Raw genomic sequence first — 13,311 nt, forward strand, 5'->3', positions numbered from 1 at the left:
TAGCATATAGATCTTATAACAGAGGTAGATAAACCTTGCATGTCATCTAAAGTGCGGTTATTGAATTACACTCAACAAACTGGGAGGGAGGAATGTTGAGTGTCTATATGCCCATGTTTTTGTTTTTGTTTTTTTTTTTGTTTTTTTTCCCGTCTTTGGCTTTGGTGTGCAGGCAGCCCAGTAGGAGTCTGGCGTTTGTTAGTGTGAAGTGTGTTTATCAGATGGAGCAAGAGAAAAGACAGTGAGAGGGAGAAAGAGAGAGAGAGAGAGAGAAGAGACTAAGATGTGCACGTCTGTGCATGGTGCTGCTGATTTAGCCAGGACAGCTTAGGCTTCAGAGAGTGCTGAGACAACTGGGAGTGTATGTGTATGTGGGCTAAGAGAGTGACATTCTCTTGCACACTGTGTAGTACATGGACTTTTTACTGATCGTTTAACTCCTCAGTCTCACATCTTTCACCACCAATTGGCAGTTTTTGGCTTTTTTTTTGTCTAGCAATTGATCACCCTTAGCTGATTAATCATTAAAAAAAAAAAAAACGTCAAAAATTTCAACTGTAAAACAGTTCTGGTTCTGACATAAGATTGACTGAGTCATGTTCTAAGCCATTGTATATATATATATATATCCACTGCCCTTTGGGGTGCGCACATTGGCTGAATTCTGTATTACTGCACAGTAGTACTGATTCTTGAGGGGCTGAACCTACACTCACTTAGCACTTTACTAGGAACATTATAGTAATACAGGGAATGGCCAGCTCTCAAAACAGCCTCAGTTTTTCATGGCATGGATTCCACAAGATGTTTGAAACATTCCTTTAAGATTCTGGCCCATGTTGACATAATTGCATTGTGGATTTCTGCTGATGTTTCAAGTGCACCCTCATGCTGCGAATCACCTGTTCTGTCACATCTCAACGATGTTCTGTTGGATTCAGATCCAGAGACTGGGCTGGCCACTGAAGAACATTGAACTCATTCACGTGTTCATGAAACCAGTTCGTCACAACTTCTGTTTTGTGATATGGTTCATTATAATGCTGGAAGCAGCCATTTGAAGATGGATAAATTGTGGCCATGAAGTAATGGTCAGCAGCAATACTCAAATAGACTGTGGCAAGAGATAATCGATTGGTTTTAACAGACCCAAAATGTTAATTTTTTATATCACACCTTTCTGAGTAAACCCTTGAAACTGTGTGCATAAAAGTCCCAGGTGACTAGTACCAATTTTATGCCCTGCACTGCTGCAGATTAGATAATTGCATGAGTGAGAAGTTGTACAAGTGTTCCTCATAAAGTGCTTAAGGTGTACGTGTTCATCATTGACCAAAACTAGAACAACTAAAACGTTGATGAAATAACTGGAATATGTGATGATGGGCTCCTGGAAGTTCTCTATTCTAAAGTTATATTTATGACTCATTACTAGCCCAAGTTAAAACAAATGTAAATGACATGACCTCGGCTTGCTTTGGCTCAGTGTACCTCTCGAAAGCTCTTGAAAGCCATCCTTATTCAGCACGTCCTTCTACATAACTCTACACAGCCATGTGTGATTTCCTCGTACTGTAGTGACTCACACTTTTTTAGAAAACACGGACAAAATAGTTGTGTGTCACTTTGCTTTCAGTGTTACATCATCGTCATGCTATTGTCCTCTCACAAAGTGGTCCACCAGATACCCGTTCACATAGGAATTGAAAATGAAATATTTTTTTTAAGCTGCACTATTTTGCAGCTATTTTGTTAAAAAAAAGAATAGCTAAAATTCTGCATTGCTGTGGCTCGTCCTGTAAAGACTTAAACAGTAATTTAAAAGTCAGAGGTGTCATATCAGGAGTTTTCCGACCACGTCATACGCCTTTATGTATGAACATAAAAGGCACAGGCTCAAAAAGAAGGTCCAGCTTGATGCTTATATCGTGAATGCAGAATTATCATGTCCCTCACTACGTTTTGATAGAGTTTGCTTTAAAGACTCATGGAATGCTCAGGGAAGGAAGGAAGGAAGGAAACCGAAGCGCAACCAACATTGCAAAGTGTTCTTCCAAATATCTTGTGCAAATCGACATGTCCACCAGAGACGCCTCCAAATCCCTAAAACTTACATAGTTTCGCTTCAACTAATAGCATTTGTCAAACAGTTGTTTGTCATTAGACGGTTAACCATTTACATCCCTACAGGCAGTAATAAAAGCATGTCATTTTTATTTAATTAAGGACACATTTTGATATGAAAAATTGAATCCCTCTTTCTTTCTTTCTCTCTCTCTGTATCCCTCACTCATTTTTCTTGCTCTCAGAGCCAGGCGCGAGGACAGAAGCGTGAATACCCTGCGCTGCCCGTACAGGAGGTGCCATCGGAGGGGCCATACATTGGCCAGCATTCTCAGGGCCTTGGTGGCCAGTATGCTGACTACTTCAAAAAGAAGAGAATTTAGAGAATATACGCACACTCGCACTCTCACATACATGGAAGCACACAATTTTCTTGACTACATTGTCGTTGTCATGTCCAAGCCTTAAGTCTAAACTCTGCCCTCGATAGCTGAGACTGAACATGTTTAGTGTGTGAAAGTTTGTGTTCTCTCTGCAAGGTCTGAATGTGCTCAGACCTGTTTATTCCTGGCTTTAAAGCCCGGCTGTTTCTCTGAATGTGGCACACTTTGTGCTGTGTAATGGAAGGCACTGTGCTTTTGACATTCTTCTCTCCTGCCATTTCTTCTGATTGCCTCTGTGTCCTTCTCTCTCTCGCTCTCTCTCTCCCAGGCAGGGTACTTTTCCACTCCAGGGGAATATGTGTGTGTGTGTGTGTGTGTATGTTTTCTTTGTAAGTGGTTAAGGGCTGTAAAAAACAGAACTATACTCAGAGAATTATAATCATTTTAAATAGATTTTGCTTTAAAGAGTGGACTGTAGAATGTAGATTAATCTGTAACAATCTTTAATGTACAAATATTCTGTAAATATGTGAACTTCACTCTGAGTGGTTTCATTAAAGATATTTTCCAGCAAGTTTCAGTTAACCTCTGTCTGCAGTATCTGTCATGCAGTCGACTAGCACAGACAATAATTTTGACGTGCTTTGGGCCTGTGGCCATTGATGGTTTACTGAGTTACCACAGCAACAGCTTCCTGTAATAATAAACACTAATTTATCACTGGTTTAACTTGTAATAAGATGTGATAACGCCACACTTATTATACAGTATGAGATACAAGACGGCTGTTGAGCTGCACTGGTTAAACACTCTCTGTGCTGCATCCTGGTGTAATGCTTGTACACAAATGTCCAGTTTTGGAGTGTTTCTATTGGTCCATTCAACTTGATATTTTCACATAATGTAAACAACAGCTGGAGTTCTCAATTCATTCAAAAAAGAAAAGAAAAGTGGTGATAGCTTTTGTTTCAACAGTGAAAAAATACTATTGAAGTGTACCTTTTCGTTAGTTTATTTCACAAAGATCACATCAAATCACACTAAAAATGAGTTATTATGTCAGCTGTGTTACATGCTGTTGTTATTGTTATTAATAATACTGTAAAATAACCTTTGTGGAAATAAAGAGTAAAGCTAAAAACCCAGCCCTCCACATCCCGCCAGTTTAACACCTTTTTCTTGTGCTTGGAAAAGAACAGAACATATTGACTCAAACAGTTATAATGAAAGCCAGTGAGCTGCTTTTCTGTTCTTTTTCTAAGCACAGGTAAAGACATGAAATTGACTGCCTGTGGTAATCGACTGTATGCTATAGGAGCAGCAGATAACTTGAAACATGCTGGAAACATACTTTTCCTTTAACACAAGGGCCAAATAGACAACCCTGTTTACACACGTATACACAATGCCCTGTTAACACGGAGTAACCCTCACTTACAAAGATGTGTAAATGTACATTTTGTATGTATGTGTGTGAGTGTGTATGTATAGCTCTGTACATAGTGCTGTAACTGTAGGAAAGATCAGCCATTCTACTGCAGGAGCCTTAAGGCAGAATGAGTCTGTTAACTAATGCACTTAGCCACTCAGACTGGCCATAGCAAAGGCTAAAGGCAATAATGTGTAATGGGTCGTCTTCTCTCTACTGATGGACACACTCTGTGGTCACTCTTTTCAGGTCCGAGTGGATGTGTAGGCCACTCGTCTCCCTGAAAACTGTTGTTCTAGGGAAGATAACATTTTTCATCTCTTTGAGGTGGAAATCTGAAAATCTTTAGGAAGATGTACTCAGTGCAACTCATCTGCCATTCTTTTACTCAGCAATAGTAATATTGCTCATTGTACCAATTGACCTGCCTGTGCTCCGCCCACAAATACCGTCTTTTCTAGCAACAGTTAACAAAGCTTCACAGAATGTTGGCAAAAGTGCAATTCAACCTAATGCACAATTATAGTGCAGAGTGATTATTACATGTAAGATTATCCGCTTGCATTGGGTAGACAAAGAAAAATAAGAAGGGAAAAAACAGGTGTTTCCAAAAGTGTTTTAAAAAACATTTAATGTTATAGAGAAAATGAGAATCCTAACAATCCTAAAGACCTGGACCAATAGATAAACAGTACTTAACCCTTTAATGTCCTCACCAAGAAAAAAAGGAATTTTATTTTTTGTATTTTTCATTTGTTTGGGCAATAATAAAAACCACTGGTGTTTTTATTATTGCCCAAAGCTGAAAAGAAATGAGTCTGTAGTGAAGGCAAAGAGTGGATGCACTAATTGCTGAAAAATTAGATTTAGTCGTTGAGGCTTCTGTGTAATTTCTTTTTAAAAATTGTACTTAATTGACTGGGAATGAAATAATTGAAGGTGGTTTTTGACTTCTGCGCAGCACTGAACGCATGTGAAAGATCACACTATTAGGACTGATCAGATGCTGTTTGTTGTATCACGTAATTTCCAGTCGAATCAGATGCTACTACACTATCCAGCTTGGTTAACCTCGATGTTACATAGCCATTCTAAACAGCGATGGATTGAATGTGATTTTTCAACATTGTGTAAAGCTCATTCTTGCACCAGTCGCTATGAAAGGGGGCCTTTTGTGGGTAAAGCATTGACCGGTCAATTCTAATAACAATGCAATGCTGCTGGAAGGATGTAATGCGTGTAATGGGTCAGTGTGGTCCTGCAGATTAACAGTAATCTGTGGAGCTGGAATGCTGGAACGCAGTTTCCATTTGAACACCCTGCCAGTAATAATCTCAGCACAATGCCACTATATGGCTATTAGTGCTCTGTTATTGTGTACTTTACTTGCTCTCCCTCTAATCCCTTAATGGTCTGTTTAAGGCAGTATTTGTGTGGCATTACTGTATCATATGACTGTACTAATAATACGCAGAATGGGACTAAGTGCTTATTATATTTACCATTGCTTCTTTAGGGGAAGCATTCTAATCAAAGTGTTTTTTTGTTTGTATTTTTTTGTAAATGGTATTTAACCGTGTGTTTGAACGGCTCAAAGCCATAGCTCTTCTCGTGTGTATAGCTTACTGGCTGGATACAGTCCACCGGTAGACCAGTAGATTGTCTTTGAAAGGCGACGCTCAGAAGCGACTGTGGTTTCTGTTTCTTTGTCGTTGTACAGCGTGTACAGGCTGTGTTTCTTGCTTTATTCAGCCACTTATAAATAATAAGGCTGTGTGCGCGTGTGCATGTACGTGTGTGCGTTTTGCTTTCTACTCTACTCAGTGATTGTATCAGACTAGCTCAGCTTCCTTTGCCCACTCTGAAAGCCATTCTCTTTGGTATGTGTGAGAGAAGCAGTGCAGTTCAGATCAGTGTAATATTGCACCATCGCAAGTTCTAAGAGCCAGGCTGAAGGATTATAGCAGTGCTGAGGCCTGCCAGGGATGATTGCACAGACTCTACTCATTATGGACGTTAAGAGAGCTCCAAGAAGAGTGTGTGTGAGTGTACGTGTGTGTTTGTATGTGCGTCATAGTGACTGTCACAGCTAACCAGGGATCACTTCTTTTCAGGGGTGTATAGGGGATACTGAGTTAGTATGTAGCTCTCTACACCCTTATAATGAAATACCATGAGTGTCACTCCACGCCAGCTCACTTAGGGACCGTCCCGGATTCCCATGACAATCAAGCAATAACAACTCATGCAACCAGGCAGAATCTGTGCTCCTCTTGGTTACTTGGTTGTGATTTTTTGAAGTTCAGGCTCTGAACTGTCTTTTAAATAATCAGCTTAAGTGCTTCTAGAATGACTGAAGCGATATATTAACTGGGTGTACATGAAGGGATTCATTCCAAAATATAGACCGCTTTTCTCTTTTTATGGGAGTGGATTTTACACATACAAGAAATATTAATGCAATATTATGATTAATACCACCTTTATTAGGGAAATACAAACATCATTTTCTATTCTACGTCAGCTATTATTTCTATTTTATACAATATACAGGATTTTGGAATGCAGCACTTAAATGCAACGCACAAAATGATATTTTACTTTAAATAATACATTTCAGCAGGTTCATTTATTGGGTGATGTGCTTTTTATGTGCAGTATTTCATCTTTGAAATCTGCCTTTTTGGCTCTGTATTTTCACAAAAGGGACAGATTCTATTCCTAATCTTATGTTATTCAAGCTTTTTCCTAAATAAGAACAGCTTTGTTCATAACCAGTTAGTACAATTAAAAATAGAATAGACTGGATTTCTAGATTCTTCTTCTTCTTTCGGCTGCTCCCTTTAGGGGTCGCCACAGCGGATCGTCTGCCTCCATCTTGCCCTATCCACTGCCTCCTCTACTTTCACACCAACCATCTCCATGTCCTCCTTCACTACATCCATAAACCTTCTCTGAGGTCTACCTCTTCTCCTTCTAACTGGATTTCTAGATTAATCTTCATAATCAGAAACTCTGTAAACCTTTTCTGATTTTCGGTAATATATTCCTGTTTTTTCATCCTGTTTTGCCAATAAAATGGGAATTTTTCATTTCTAACTCACAATGTAGCTTCAAGTATTACATGCAGAAATAAATCCTTCATAGGTTTAATAGAAAAGTGGAAATTTTGCCTACAATCTCAAATTTACAAAAAAACCTGGCATTACCTGACAAACCTGATATCACATTTCAGAAATGAAATGCAGCATAATCGGAAATACAAAACTACTTCCAATAAATTAGCCTGTTATGGGAATTTATTCAAATGAAGCCAGGTGATTTAAAATGAAATTGTTAGTGTTGTATTCATACCCAGTTAATATTTCAATTTAGTCATTCTGTAAGCAGTTCATTTCAACATGAGATGTAATTTGCAGTGTGGAGTAAACTTAAAAAATCATAACTAAAAAAGTAATAGTTGGATTACAGCATTGAATTTTTCATGGTTTCATGTGTTAAATTTAACTTCTTGCTTGAATGTTGTTTATGGCAATCCATGACGTCACCAGACAAACCCTGAGGTCCTGTAGGAAAGAAAAAAACAAAACGGAGATCTTTACGTCCTTAATGTCTCTGTAGTTTCTTCTAGGAGACTTTTGCTGAAGTCTACTGCTCCTCAGATGTTTCTCCTGAACAAAAAGACCTCAGTAATCTCACTTCTTCTCTTCGGTTTTAGTAGAGATCTCAATAAAAGTATCACGTTGTGCTCAGAATAGGCAAGATAACGCCCGTCTTTGTCTGCAGCTCTAATCTCTACTTCTCATATCTCCTTGTCTATTTCTCCTTAGGAGAATCACCGTTAAGTCTCCTGAGCCATGAAAGAGCAGTATTTAAGCAATACAAATGTCCTCTTGGTGAGCTGGCATGGAATGATGTTATATTGCTAGATACTGCAATATAATGCATGTTGTCAATGTAATGATAAAACCTCATATCTCCAGAATGGCACCTTCACAGAAGGAAAAAAAACATTCTTAATTTTGAATTGAAGTTAAAGGAAGAGTTTTTTTCCCAAGTGATTGGTCTGCATTATTTTGACCAAAATGATTAGTCTTGCAGTTGATCCAAAAACACCCACTGAAATTCCTCTGGAACATGTCAGGTGAGTCAGGATTCTCTGGACAGACAGATTAGACAGGTGAGCGTCTCATTTGTATATTGCAGTCTTCTGTGATATCAGTACTGGAGAGGCTGATAGTGGGATGACAATCAGTACACAGCAGGTTTTACAGCCCTGCTGTTAAGAAGTCTAGCCTGATGTACTGTATGGATTTTGGCTGCTCATCTGCTTCCCCATGTTCAGCTCAGTGTTTTTCCTCCATGTCTCCAGTGGTCAGACAGGTTTCCAACACTAACACTGCTGATCCCCCCTCGGCAGGGATTACTAAAGCACAGTTACAGTTACCTCTGTCCAGCCTTGCCGACTTACCTGTTGCGGTTACTGGTCTTTAACAGTGCGTCCACAAGTGGCTCTTACAATGGGTCACTATTATTAGCACAAGACTTGAGTGTTTCACGGTTTGTCTCCCAGCTTAATTATTCCAGGTGAGTGATTTGAGTTTGTTGACTAGTGGGTGAGGGCAGTTCTGTGGTGCCTCTTCTCTCTGTTGCTACCATGGTAATGTGTTTTGTTAATTGTTAACATCATCCTGCCTTCATAATTTTGAAACCGAGTCAGAAAAAACGAATATACCTAATTCAGTAAGTGCACAGATCATTGAGATGAGTGAGTTAAGAACAGGATGACTGCCTTGACCTCTGAATGCCGTTATAACGTGTGTAATTGCTTGTATCGCGATGCTTTGCAATACTGAAGTGTTTCTTCATGACTTAGAAAGCACATGTTCACCTGTCTGAAGGTGCAGGGGAATCAACGCTTTTTTTGCTCTGTAGACATTTTTGCTACTTGTTTTTCATTTTAAAGTTTGTACATTTTTTTCTGACCTGGAATTCAGATTTGCAATATTTTATATCCAAACTATATTGATATTGCTTTCTGTGAATAAGCTATTTTTAGGTACAGTGGAATTAAAGCATGCCTTTACCCTTGTGTAAAAAAAAAAACACTTTTCCTATTTAGTAGGTCTTGTTTCAGAGCTCCAGGCTTTTTTTGAGTTTTAAACTGTAGTAAAGAAAGAAGTAATTGTATTTATTTGTCTATTTATGTACATTTTTTCCTTATTGGATACAATTTCTGGTCTTATTCTTCTGAGGAAAAAAATAGTTTGGAGTTTTCATTTTGAGCAGAAAGAAATGGTTTTACATTCCGCAATAAAGAAAAAGAGCTGTGCTGCCCACCGTGTCTCCTCACTGTTTCTGAGCACTCTGTACACAACTGTTCCATCAGTTCGCCCCAATGAACAGAATGAATACCGATACACCATTGTGTAGCGAACAACCCTAAGTAGCCTGTCGACGTGGTTTTAGTCGGTGATTGGAAACAGCTCTGTCAAAAACAGAAAACCAAAGACCCTGAAATTTTTACCTAGAAATAAACTAAATAGTTGAGTAACATTAATAATACATAGTACAACCATTCCTGCAACAGTGCATACCGTCCCCAGTGTGATACATTGCTTTTAATTTCTGAAGATAAAAATGATAAAATATTTAGGCTCAGCTATTCCCACACTTATAATGGTATTTCTGTTTTATGCCAGACTTGAGCAAGAATACATGTCTTATTAGATATAATAGCTTTCATTTTATAATCTCTACTGTCCTCTAGTGCCTATTGTAGGCATTTAATGTCTCTCACAATGCATATCTATAGCACACACTTCCACAGCCCATAGTACAAGTCCATTTCAGTCTTTCATGGTCACTGGGTGGAAGAGGAATAAAATGAGTTGAGGGCACAGCGATGTCATGAACGAAGCAGAGTTCTGTCCTCAAAGTGGCATTAAAGTCTGTAATTCAGTACATCTGCAGTTGTCCACGGTGTTCCAGACTGTTCTGTGAAGAGGGGTCACCTGGTCAGCTCAGAGTCCCTTCTCCATCAGTGTTCTGGCAAACACACAGCTTGCCCCAATACTCTCAGTGCAGATGTGTTGTCCATTCACTCACATGACTGCCTAAGGTTCCATCTTCTCCTGGTAGATCTGGCAAAAGGTTTCCATAAAGGGGAATTAAATAGTTAAGATGTAAATAAAGGTCATTCAGAGTGGTTTGATGTGAAATGTTCTGTTCTGGAGAAACTTGGCAACCTCTCTACAATGAGCCATTCTGAATGACTTGTTTACATCGCAACTATTAAATTATGCAGAAACTGAAAAATCCCCTTTATGTGAATAAAAAGATGGGCTGATTTTACCTGCTTTAAATTTGTGCATCATTTCCACACAAGTAAAATGTATCAACACATTTTTGTCTTTCAGGTTACGTACGTTTGGCAACATCTGTGCTGATGTAATATATTTTCTTCATGTTGAAATGATGGAGGCATTTGAATCAGCTCAGTTTAACGCTTCAGTTTTTTCAGCTGCGAAGTCACACTCCTCTGAGTGGTAGCACATTTCCAGCAGATGACCTGCATAACACCACAGATGAAATGACCACCCAAATTTACACCACTGAAACAAATATTGTCCTTGGGACAACTCTGTAACTGCAGACTGAAAGAAAATGTGTGTACACCTGCACAGCATTTCTCTCTGAGTAGCTGTACAGTAAAATAAGTTGGTATTAGAACACATCAAGAGCGGTCCTCATTTTACAGAGGACGTTCAGGCTTACAAGAGAAACAGACTAATGAACGTTGATTGAATGAAGTGGTCGTTCACACTTGCATACTTGGAGAGCAAGAAGACTCTCTGCTGCCTCCTGCAGTGCAGTCCAAGGACTATTTAACCACTCAGCTATTCACCTGCAGACTGTCTATTCACCAGGACTGAGGTCTCTCTTTGTGGTAATAAGATGAAATACAGTGGATGAATACAAGAATATAAGAAGACATCATGTGACCGTTGCTGCTGAACCAAGTGGCGGAAAATGTTTCATGAATTCTTTTTTCCTTTTCTTTTTATAAAAAGTTCAATGCGCCGACCTCTCACATTGTCTCTAGTAAGGCAGGTGGAGTACGCAGCACAGTGGATTTCCATGGTTACAGGCTGTCGCCAAGCATCTGCTGAAAGGCGGCGATCAGGCCTTTGAAGTCTATCCTTTTGTCAGGTGTGTTCTCCCAGCACTTCTTCATTAAAGTGTATACCTGAAAGGACAGACACAGCGGTCACACGCAGCTCAAGGAGACGGCACCCTAGACCGTGAACTAGCATCCCAACCTCGAGGCAATTTACAATCACCGGAGAGGTTTCTCGTCTCTGTTTCACTCTGCATTTCAACACTGTGTTATGTTAGTTCTGTGTGTGCTAAATGTATTACCTTCTCTGGGCAGCCCTCTGGCCTGGGCAGCCTCTTTCCCTCCTCCAAAACTCTGACCAATCGGGTGACAGTCATCTGGCCATGGGTCGGGCCAATCATCTTAAGGAACACCTGTTGGGGGTGGAGCAGAGGTTTAACAGTCTGCTAAACAGGGCCTCTATGCTACTGCCTCAACACTGCTTTCACTTTTCTAGTACTTTCCACAGAGTCCACATTTAATAAAGAACTGCACTGAAAAAGGTGAATTAAATGTGTACATTGTTTCCACATAAATAAAACAAAGTACTGTGCAAAAGTCAGAGACCATTAGGTCCAAGCTATTCATTTTTCCATGGCTACACATCCTTTCAGACTCATAGTGCTAAGCTGTCTTCTCACAGTTGGCTGGAGAGAAACAGCTGTAGATTTTTTCAGATCTGAAGCCAGAGTGGAGCTTGATTTTCTCCTCTCCCTCAAAGATGAAAGCTTTAAGTAATGTTTATCTGATGCCAACAGTTTTGGTGGTCTTCCAGGTATTGATTGGTTGTTAGTTCCATTTTCTCTGTATCTTTTAAAAGTATTTTAAACTTCAGTTTTGGAAACTTTTTTCAATGATTTTCCTTTGACTTCCCATGTCCTTATGCAAATGAACTATCTTACAACCTCAGAAATCAGATGAGAAATTAATAACTCATATTTAATTACCATTTTGACTGGAAATTAAATAAATGAAGGGTGGTCTCTGACTTTTGCATAGCCGTGTACTGCAATTGTAATCGTACCCACAGTTATTGGCAAAACTAAGTAAACTGGAAGGAAAACTACTGCAGATGTTGTATTCAGGCGGTAATGATGCACACATTTTAAGAAAGTTAATCCAAAGTGTACACAGAATGTTTGAATGTACTCCCTCAGCTCTGCTGTACTTTCTATTTATTTGAGAAATCCCATTATACTCTCAATAGTCCCTCCAGTCAGGGCACAGAGGATAGTGTGGGACTAGTGTATACTGATCTGGCACCAGTGCCCACAGCCTTTGGGCAAGGCATCTGCCACCATGGGCACAGACTGACACCATCTGCCAGAGAGAGACTGAGCCTCTATCACAGCCTGTCTGAACAAAGAGCTCTTTCATTAGCTGAGCAGAGTACAGCACTGTTCTACTCAATGAAAGGCCAAGTTCAATCAAATCTCTATATAACTCTCACACCTAGCATTCCACCTAGCCTGAAAAACACTATTTACTGAACACATAACTACTGAGACGAGGAACTGCAATATGGGCTTTAGCTCTTGTCTAGTCTGCTAAGCAAAGGCAAAGTGACAGGGCCTCTGTGTTAAATGACTGGCATGAGGCTTAATTTTAGCTCATACAGTCATTTAAGGACAGTTCGTTTGAATAAAAAGAAAAAGGAGCAGAACGCTGGCAGCGGTGATTCACTCAGAATGTACCGCCAGCATACACTGGGCTAAGTAGGGTTTCATAGGCTGCTCACCGACATGGGGCTGCATGAGCCATCACAGTAAGTTAAGAGCTCATACATGGTGACTCCAAATGACCAGACGTCCGACGCCCTGTAGAACTTACAGTGGACTAAGCATTCTGGAGCGTACCTAAACCATGCAGAGAGAGAGAGAGAGAGAGTGACAATGTATTAGTGAGAAAACACAAACACATGGCTCACACAGCCTGAGCCAAACTGATCTAACCAACGATACGTCTATAGAATTGTAAAAAACTAATTGTGGCCTATTTTCTACTTATATTTACTAATGTAAATATATCAATAATGCATTAATCACAATTCATTGATTGTTTACTGAAGGTGTCCAAACACCTGCAATAATTATGGGACGCTATAGTAGATTTTAGTAACATTCAGTGAAGTAAAATAAAATTCACAAGCCATTTTCTAATCTAAAAATAAAAACAGTTTGGTCTAGAGTTCTTTTGATGTCACAATTGTGTATTAAATGTACTTTTAAATAATTCTGAATTGTCCCAAAACAATCGTGTAAGCACGAGAAAAAGGA

General features: G+C 39.4%; 2 protein-coding genes across 8 annotated transcripts in view; one reads left to right on the top strand and one right to left on the bottom strand.

The window, feature by feature from the left end:
• Window positions 1-9,040, top strand: part of raver2 (ribonucleoprotein, PTB-binding 2) — a 90,947-nt gene extending 81,907 nt beyond the window's left edge. For all 3 annotated transcript variants that reach the window (XM_017684588.2, XM_037534835.1, XM_017684586.2), the window contains one exon: window positions 2,310-9,040. In XM_017684588.2, coding sequence (XP_017540077.1) covers window positions 2,310-2,447 — 138 coding nt within the window. In that variant the 3' untranslated portion in view covers window positions 2,448-9,040. The remainder of the gene's footprint in view (window positions 1-2,309) is intronic.
• Window positions 9,041-9,470: 430 nt separating this feature from the next.
• Window positions 9,471-13,311, bottom strand: part of jak1 (Janus kinase 1) — a 55,991-nt gene continuing 52,150 nt past the window's right edge. For all 5 annotated transcript variants that reach the window (XM_017684581.2, XM_017684579.2, XM_017684580.2 and 2 more), the window contains exons 22-24: window positions 12,774-12,891; window positions 11,299-11,409; window positions 9,471-11,125 (exon numbers count right to left, since the gene is read on the bottom strand). In XM_017684581.2, coding sequence (XP_017540070.1) covers window positions 11,021-11,125; window positions 11,299-11,409; window positions 12,774-12,891 — 334 coding nt within the window. In that variant the 3' untranslated portion in view covers window positions 9,471-11,020. The remainder of the gene's footprint in view (window positions 11,126-11,298; window positions 11,410-12,773; window positions 12,892-13,311) is intronic.

This window comes from Pygocentrus nattereri, chromosome 26 (assembly GCF_015220715.1).
Source record: "Pygocentrus nattereri isolate fPygNat1 chromosome 26, fPygNat1.pri, whole genome shotgun sequence".
NCBI lineage: Eukaryota > Metazoa > Chordata > Actinopteri > Characiformes > Serrasalmidae > Pygocentrus > Pygocentrus nattereri.